The 9265-nt window shown below is 40.2% G+C and overlaps 1 protein-coding gene across 2 annotated transcripts; it reads left to right on the top strand.

Annotated features, from left to right (window-relative positions):
* Positions 1-755: 755 nt before the first annotated feature.
* Positions 756-7349, top strand: arl8bb (ADP-ribosylation factor-like 8Bb). 2 transcript variants are annotated; one of them, XM_044167299.1, is made up of 8 exons: positions 855-978; positions 2374-2439; positions 2649-2729; positions 2879-2952; positions 3264-3357; positions 3828-3895; positions 5238-5308; positions 5424-7349. In XM_044167299.1, exons 2-8 carry the CDS (start codon positions 2425-2427, stop codon positions 5471-5473), a joined length of 453 nt encoding a protein of 150 aa, XP_044023234.1. In that variant the 5' UTR covers positions 855-978; positions 2374-2424; the 3' UTR covers positions 5474-7349. The 2 variants fall into 2 exon arrangements, with proteins under 2 accessions (XP_044023226.1, XP_044023234.1); XM_044167291.1 differs by lacking the exon at positions 2374-2439 and having other exon boundaries at positions 756-978.
* Positions 7350-9265: the final 1916 nt, after the last annotated feature.

Raw genomic sequence — 9265 nt, 5'->3', positions numbered from 1 at the left:
TTGTGTACATTGAAATCACTAAACTTCTCTTTGACTTTCCTCTCCCAGTATTTCCTCAAACACTGCTGCTGTTAAAATTTGACATGGCTTGTAATAATACATTATTTTGGTTGAGCCTTATGTTCTGTATACCTCAGTAACTGTGCATTCATGTCCACCTGAAGGGTGTATTCTTCTGTATGCTAAATTATCTTTAATGAATGTGAGACAGCCACCCCCTTGTTCATTTGCTCTGCTGTCAATCATGACGTGTAACCCCCCTTTTATGGCATCACATAACTAATTGAAACCAAACTTAACAGAAAAATGAACACTTGAACATATATCAGCGTGATAATAACTAGCTAAAATGACAGAAACCATCTTTGGGAAAAATGTATTTGAGGTGTACTTTGATTTTTTAGTTTGGCTCGTGTCCCATCCGCTAACATGGAGGGGGCAGGGTTTATGGCATATACTGCACCCAGCCACCAGGGGGCGATCGAGATGTTTTGGCTTCACTTTGGGGAGCTGTCATAATGTCCATCTTTATATACAGCCTACGGTATAAACTAGCATAAAATGGAAATACTCAAAAGTGTACTTAAGTAGGCTACAGTACTTAGGCTATAGTATATGTACTTAGTTACTTTCCACTACTGCACAGAGGTAAAGTAATTATCCGTCAGGTTGCGCTTTCATTGTGCGCGCTCCCGTGGATTTCATGCCCTTCTCGGCACGCATGCATGCGCAGAACCAGCAACACTTGTCAGTAGATCACATGATATTACAAAGCAGCCATCTACTTCCTGTGTAGACTGCTAGCCAATTCACATCCAAACGGCTGCAGCGGCTGCGATTACTGTGTCATCCAAGATGCTGGCCCTCATAAACAGGCTTTTGGACTGGTTCAGGTCTCTCTTTTGGAAAGAGGAGATGGAGCTTACATTAGTGGGACTTCAGTACTCCGGAAAAACCACATTCGTCAATGTGATAGCAGTAAGTAGTTAGGTAGCAAGCAAGCCCTGTCAGTGCGGGCCCAGGCTACCTGGGAGAGGTTGTGGACGAAGGTTTCTTTGAATATGTTATAAATTAAGTTTAATCGCCACAGCATTTATAGGTTATTGTTCAGGGACATGACTGCATGACTGGACAGTGCTGGTGCCTTAAAAGTAGCACATATTGCTGCGGTAACTGTTACCAACACTGGTAACGATTTCAATCAGTTGTTTGGCTAACGTTAACGTTAGCTAGAATGACGAAGTTGTTGGTATGACTGTGCGCTTACTTATGAAACCGGTCATGTGAACGGACTTGTCAGTGCTTTGTAAAAGCTGCCGGTGTGTCAACATCTAGGATGTGTTGACAACATGGGGCATTAGTTAACTTTGTAAACAGTCTGTCTTGTCTACGTCATCTAGCTATGGTGAACTGAAGCGTACGAGGCCTGGAGCCACCCTGGCCACAGGCTGTTAGCTATCTATATTATTAGAAAGATTTAGAAATTATAGATATATAGATTTGCTTGGAATATTATATTATATGCCATGCCTACATAACTGAGTTCAGTATTGCCATTGGCTCCTGTTTATGCTTCCTTCCAACAGAAATGTTCTAAGGTTGTTGGTAGGTCTCGATTTATGGCACGTTTAACTACTACTATGTACTGTTAATGTTAAAAACTTGTAACGTGTTTTGATAATTGTCCCCTTTTTTGGACCTGTCTGTTGTTGTGTCTAGCTTGTTTAGCCTGACACAGCCTAGGGTAAGGGTTATATTATGTAGTACACTTGTGTCTGTTGTTTCTAGGTGGTAGACCACACTGTAGTCTTAAGAAGAAGTCAAGTTATAGGCCACAGTACTGTAGGCCCCCCCTTTTCCTGGATTCGTCACAAGAATACACATTTTCCGGCTCTGTTGTGGTCATGTCAGGTGATCTGTAATAAGGTTTGGTTTGAACAAAGCTGCCTTCTCCTTCACAGTCATTGCAGGGCTGCTAGACTGGGCCCAGGCCTTATATGAAACACACAACCAAGGCTATTAAAGTTATATAGATTATTTGAATTTTTTTCAAATAATTTTTCTTGCTCCTTAGGCTTTTAGGGAGTGTAAATAAGTAGTGCCCATCAAAGCAGTTTACACTGGCTTTAGAGTTGGGTGACCCCACCTTTAGGAGAAATGGCTTGTATGGCACTTTAAGCTTGTGGAATGTTTGGTTACAAAGCACTGGTTGGTTGCAGAAAGCTTGATTGGAAGCTAATGTATGCTGATGCATAGATGGCATCATCTTAGCATGACTCAGAGTGAAAGGGCAAGTATTCAGCTAGTCATCAAGCAGCCAAAAATGACTTTGTAATGAAATCATTTCTTAATTTATTCTGACCCCATGTACAGATATGATTCACATTCGCAAGGCTTCATGTGACTTCTGAATCAGATGACACCATGCTTGAAATAAATGTATGTGGTTATACTGATGCAGACACATTAACATACACAAATGGTAGAAATTAAATAGGACCTTGCATGCAATGCAAGGTAGAAAAGATTAGATATGCATCAATATTTAATACTTTTTCAGCGCTTATTATATCACTTGATGTGTCTTTTAACAATGTAACATGCAGTAGTCACCAACATGCTGCCCTTTGTCTTGCATTTGTCTACAGTCAGGCCAGTTCAGTGAAGACATGATTCCCACAGTCGGTTTCAACATGCGAAAGGTCACTAAAGGCAATGTGACAATAAAGGTAGGCCAAAAAGCAAAAGTATCTGCTGGATGCTTTCACTGTTCAAATGAAATCAATTTACACTGGACCATTGCCTGCCTAGAGCTGAATATTCTGCACTGCTGTTCTGCTTATGACTGTGTTGTTGGTTTTGTGCTTTCTCAACTCAGATATGGGACATAGGTGGACAGCCCCGCTTCAGAAGCATGTGGGAGCGCTACTGTAGGGGAGTCAATGCTATTGTGTAAGTTTGTGGACACTCCAGAGTACAGCTGGGGGCCTATGTGACCACAGATTTACTATTTGGTTTCCTCAGGTCTCTGGAAACCTGGAATATTGAACAGAAATTATACATACTAATGAAATACAATGCTTATTCATTATGTTTGTTTGGCTTGGTATCTCTCCATATAATTGTGTTATTACAAAATATATTACACACCCTCATGTTGTAAGAGTTTAAATATTTGAACAAATATTTTTCTAATTGTTTTAGTGAAACAGGTATTTTAGTGCTACCAAAATCTAAGTAGTATTTCTTTCCCCCCCTTGCAGTTACATGGTGGATGCAGCAGACAGAGAGAAGATAGAAGCTTCCAGAAATGAATTGCACAACCTTTTAGACAAACCACAGCTACAAGGAATTCCCGTAAGAGGACACTTGTGGTCTTTGGCCCAAAAGCTCATGATGTTACAGCCTCACCTTGGTTCATCACATTGATTTCTGAGGGTCTACTGACTCTGGTCACAAGCAGTGATTAAACTCATAATTAGTCATCACTGCAGCTAATGTGTTGCAGTGACTCAGGCTTAATGAAATTACACTAAGTGGTCATTTGAACCCAAGCCTGGATTTTTTTAATGAGTTTTCAATATCTTAGCTGACAGGATAATTGACTTGACTGGGTTTTTTTGTGCTAAATCGATAGGCTTCCAGCTGCTGTGACTTGACACCACACACAGACAGTTTATTTTGTCCTAACAGTAAGGATTCCGTAATGAGTGAAGCACATGGTTGAGAGAAATCCCTTAAATTGTCTGATCAAACTGCGATAATGCTGGAACATTGCTGTGCTGTATATTGATCAGCCCTTTCTCATTTTTTTTCTCATGTTTCAGGTTCTAGTACTTGGCAACAAACGAGACCTACCCAACGCACTTGATGAGAAGCAGCTCATTGAAAAAATGTGAGGCACTAGAATACTGAATGTTCCCTGCATGGATATTTCCAAATTATACACTGTATGGCCACAAGTATGTGGACGTGGGTCTCCACATACCTGTGTTAAACCTCAAATACTTAAATAATTCATAAATGCTAACAAATCTGTTATGTCCCCGCTCTGTCTTATCAGCAAAGAGCATTGTACAAAACATTCAGTTAGCAGCTTCTCAATTTTAGCCGGTGCAGCCCATCGCTTTTGCCAGTTAAAATAACAAATGTATAATTTCATGTCAGCTGTCACTAATTAATGTTAATTCAGTAAGTAACTTGATGACAGGCCAAACTGTACTCAGCCAAAGATCTTTTGTGAATGAAGAACCTCCACTCTGTAACACCACTGTACAATCGCAAGTGGACTTAAGGCCAAACTGCAGCAGAATGGAGTGCGTCAAAACAGCAGCCCCCATTCTTTTCTGTGTACAACTCCACACCAGCGGCGGCTAGGCGTGCTCCAGCACTTGTCGACGCCCCGCGACACTTCCTATTTCCAGCCTCGATGCCCCTGAAAATACGTTTCTTTTCTGTTTTTCTGAAGCTGTTTTGTACTTCAATACGTTGGCCCAACTACAGACGTTATTTACTAATTTGTTGCTTGTAGTTTTAACTCTTTCACTTGTGCCTGTATTTACAAGGCAAAAATAAAAATAAAAACTCCACTGGCTCCCTGCTTGTACATCCTGGCTCCCGTAGCAGCTGATTTTGAAACTTTGCTAGTAAGGTATAAAATGTAGGCTTATTATAGTTTAAGTTTAGGCTATATGTAGCCAGAAATCAACTGGTATATAGTATCCTACCAATTATGATCTGCTGCTTTCAAAACGTAATCTCACTGCTCAGATTATTAATTTTTCAAGTTATTAATCAAAAATAGACAACTACAATAGGCAACTCACCCATGGCATTTCGGTGACACTTCCTATTGGCACTTGACGCACGTCATATGATATGCCACGGCGGTGCAATGGCAGTGTGTTTTGCCCTTAAGTGTTTTTCTCGTTCCAACAACTCTAACAGAGTGATAGGTCTTCCAATTAAACTTTCATTCATATCATATTAATAATTTAAGATGATCAACCTAATGAGTTTTAACCAGGACCTCCAGTATTTGGATGATGAAGCTCGTGCGCCAAATTTTGTAGTCTACAGCTGTTTTTTTCAATGTGTCAGGCACGTAATGGAAGTATTGGATTGACTAAAAAAACTTGATTGGGACATCCCTATTGTTAGGAGTGTTTTTATGCTCTTAACCATTAGACTCTTATTTGTTGCTTAGAAATTTTACAAAATTTCCCCTTCCTTTTCAGGAATCTGTCTGCCATTCAGGACCGAGAGATCTGCTGCTACTCGGTCTCCTGCAAAGAGAAAGACAATATAGGTAAGAGCAGATCAGAGTTTAAATGATTCTCCATCCAACCCCAAAGACACAAATGTTTAATAATATTTGGGCCTGCTGATGTCATAAAAATGTCTTAATGTTCCCCCCCCTGCAGATATCACACTGCAGTGGCTCATCCAGCATTCAAAGTCACGGAGAAGCTGAAAGTGAAGCTCCCCCAGTTGCAGCTCTGGCCTCAGCCCCCTAATGGTCATGGGTTCTTGACAGCCATCCCTTCCACTGCCCCTGTGAAGTAATCCAGCTCTCTGCTCACTACCGGCACCACCTGCACCACCTGCACCACCCAGTACACTACCATAGATGTGTAGCCCCTGTACAGCACTACCACTACTCCTACTATCTGGAGTCTTGAAAAGTTGTTTCAGTACTGTGCTAGAAGATGGATTGTCCATACCCATCATGCCTTATCGCCCGTCATTACGGACATGTTCTGTGTCTGTGTAAATCATGGAGATTTTTTTTTTTTAATGGCTTCTGTTCCCTTCGATATAAGAATCTAATGATGTTGCAGTTTACTGTTCCCTGGTTACATTACGATGGAGTTCTCTAATCCCACATTCAATCATCTGTTCTGTTGCCTGTCAACATTTGGTGTTTACGTGACAAAGTCGTGATTGTAGTTTTTAACAGTTATTTGCCAAATGATGATGATTGCTTGCGCTAATGCCTTCGATTCCTGATAAACTCTTAGCAATGTAGCCTGCATTTTATTTGCTGGCATATGGAAGTATCTATTTTATTAAGTGACTTAAATTAAAGTTTGCACATAACATAAAGATGAATAGAAGGTAAGGCTGTGAGTGGTTGTCTGAGGCAAAATCCTAAGATAGGTCAGCAGAGTTTTAAGTGCCTTCGGCTAAGTGAGTGTTCCAATCAGACAGTTATTGCCCAATGCAACTTCTAACCCACTATTATAAATAAGCACTTGGTACAGGCACAGCATAAATCCCTTGATTACACTTAATACCGGCCCTTGACAATCTCATTTTATGTTTTGAAATCATATAAACACATTATGATGTCTGAGAAAAGACAGTACTGTATTAACGATGAAAAATGAGCAATGAAGTAATGGTTGATAGGGATGTGAGGTGAATGAGAAAATGTTACATTGTGTTTGGTTGATGGATAATTTGAATGCTGTTTCACTTGTAGCCTATCACTCTTATGTAGCTTGAAATGTGGGCTAACTTTTGCTTGCAGTTCTCAGGTTGTTATAGGATTTTCTAAAAATTGTCTGAACACCGTATGGGTGTGCCCAAGTATCTGTTTCATAATCCCTATTTTGTTCGGGTTAGATAACAGAAAGCCAATGTTAGTCATGATGACTGAGTTTACGGAGGACAGAAGACAGTCCATTAGTTCAAAGCATTGGATGCTTGATGTCATCCATGCCTTGCCACACCCATGTCTGAATCCTGATGTCTTTTTGTAGAAGACTTAGCAGTCCAAGGACAACGCTGTCTCCTCTAAAAGCGACTTATTGATTGACACGTCTTTTCCTTTCAGTGATAAGACGATGATTTCTCACAGGTTTGATCAATGTATATTAATCTGCCCCTCGCTTGGCCAGTGCATCTTGATCAGTTTAAGTTTTTTTTTTCTTCTTCCTGTGTGTGTGTGAGTGTTGCTGGATCAGGTTGAGTTATCTCTTATGCTACAATACTGTATGTAGGCCTACATGGATTCTGCATTTCACTGTAATGGTGTCTACAAATCCATCACGTGCTCACACGTTGTTGTTGGTGATCGTCGTAATCCTAAATGTCGATTGTTGGGACCACAGCAGCAGTGAGGGGCTGTAATTTGGGCGACTCTGTGGGTAATTTGGGGAAAGCTTTGTTACCTGTGTAATAATATAGCCTATTTGCAATTTGTATGTGCATGTGCTGAACTTATTCACATTCAATTGCAGACTTTGTAAATAAGATGTTAGCATTTTTATTCCAACAAATGCTCCTGTAGATGTCATGCATTCTTTCCCTGTGATTGCTAATAAATTTGTTTTTATTTTTAAGGATTTCTAGTGTGGCATCCAAATTCCTTGGAAAGTAGTCAATTTAGTTTGTCACCACTAGGTGGAAGCAGAGGACTTTGGAAGGATAGTAAAGGATGCGAGCTTCAAAGTCTCTACAGACTGTAAACTCCTAAGTTTTACCTGAAGTTCTCTTTTGGTGCATCATGAACCTGCTTTCCAGTTATGTTATAGTGGTTATTGTAGGACAGTGTTTCTGTGCAGGTGTGACAAAGACAATCTTAAAGAGAATCAGAATTGCACTGTATTGCAGTGTAAATGAGTGGTATGACTGATTCCAGCTCGGTTTCAGCTAGGTCTTACTTGAAACTTCATTTCATAACGAGATGCTCATCAGGCAGCTTACCAACACCTTAACTTTTTGCTACCTTTGTGGATAGATATGGTTCTGTATTTTCCATTAAGCAGCTATTGTTACATATAGATCCCATAATAAATGATTAACTCCTCTCAGTGTTTCTTGGCAAAAAATGACTATTATGCATAGAAATGTAACACTCTGCTAAGCAGAATATTAAAGACAAGCGCAGGGAATGTGTCACAAACTAGGGGGCAATTAAGCAAGCTGTGTTCTCACAGCTGGAGCTGCAGGTCTGTGCTGTTAAAGCGGGAACACCTCAATTAATCTCATTTCTTAAACGCAGCATTTAATGAACAGCTGCAGGCATTTATTGTCAGGGCAGTAGTTAGAACGTGTGGACAGATCGAGGTGTTGTCCGATCAGTTCCATGGGTCAGTGGAGGCCGTGGAATGTCCGTATGGGAACTTTATATACGTGTGTGTGTGTGTGGTTTACAATTGCAATGACCGCAAGGGATTAAGTAGTGGTTACAAACCTGCCACATGGATTTGTGTGAGGAAGTCACAGAGAAGGCATCACATACTATCAATGTAGTAACACTCCATTACCAGTGGGCTCATTATGTAATACAACATGTTTTGCACCTTCCACCTGTCACAACTGCGCTGTTTGCGTTTCTTAAGTGTCCAAACTCATCGGTCAGTCCTGCGAATGACCATTCATCAGCAAAATTACAAGGGCTGCTATAAATTTAATTATGGAATATTCCTCCAGACATGATTCACTCCCTCATAGCTTTCACTCTACTTAACCGCTACAACCCGGAGCTTAATAAATCCTCTCTAAAACCTTGATGGATGTCTTAAATTATACGTAACTCAACAGGGCTGCTCATACTGATATAATCAGAAACACATCTACATAGCACTATGGATAGACCTCTGTATTATAATCCAATTTGTGGTCCAAATAATGTCCAAATTTGAGCTTACTCAGAATTATATCCAAATATATCCAAAGAATATCCAAATCGCAGAAGCTGCAATTATTTGATAAAGGTAAAATGTGTGACAAAACAGCATTATAATGAAGAGCTGCAGAGATGCCCTGCATTAGTAACTACTGTGCTATCAAGGCGGAAGCATCCCCATTTCCTTCATCCTCTCTCTAATTCCTTGTGTCATTATAAACTGTTTTTGTATCTTCCAGACAGGCCTGTAATAATATTTAGTCCACTTCCAGCATTTAGACTTTAAAGTCATAATGTTTATGATATACAGCATTTACAGCGCACCCACGGAGCATCTCACTAAATCCCCAAGCTGCCAACATGTGGCTCTAAAGGTGAAGGTCATTTCATGTCTGATTTATAGCACCTATCATCGGTATCGAGTTTTAACCTGGAAGATATTAAATCTAAACTTCAGCAGGGAATTACAAAGCAGATGCAATCTGACTTGGTGGAATCTCAGATGAAGCATGGGCTCTTTCTACAATGTGTTTTGCTCAGTGTTTCAATGAATATGTGCAGCATGAAAACAGTCGTCTATATTTAAGACACTATATTTGCACATTGGCCCATGCAGTCAGCTGTTTATTT

This window comes from Siniperca chuatsi, linkage group LG2, assembly GCF_020085105.1.
Source record: "Siniperca chuatsi isolate FFG_IHB_CAS linkage group LG2, ASM2008510v1, whole genome shotgun sequence".
Taxonomy (NCBI): Eukaryota; Metazoa; Chordata; class Actinopteri; order Centrarchiformes; family Sinipercidae; genus Siniperca; species Siniperca chuatsi.
Note: the sequence above shows the minus strand (reverse complement) of the source record. Positions and strands in the feature narration are given on the sequence as shown.

Coding starts and splice junctions, on each gene's coding strand:
- arl8bb (XM_044167291.1), top strand. CDS start 856: ATGCTGGCCCTCATAAACAGGCTTTTGGACTGGTTCAGGTCTCTCTTT. Junction 2,730..2,878: donor AAGGCAATGTGACAATAAAG/GTAGGCCAAAAA, acceptor TTCTCAACTCAG/ATATGGGACATAGGTGGACA. Junction 3,358..3,827: donor CACAGCTACAAGGAATTCCC/GTAAGAGGACAC, acceptor CTCATGTTTCAG/GTTCTAGTACTTGGCAACAA.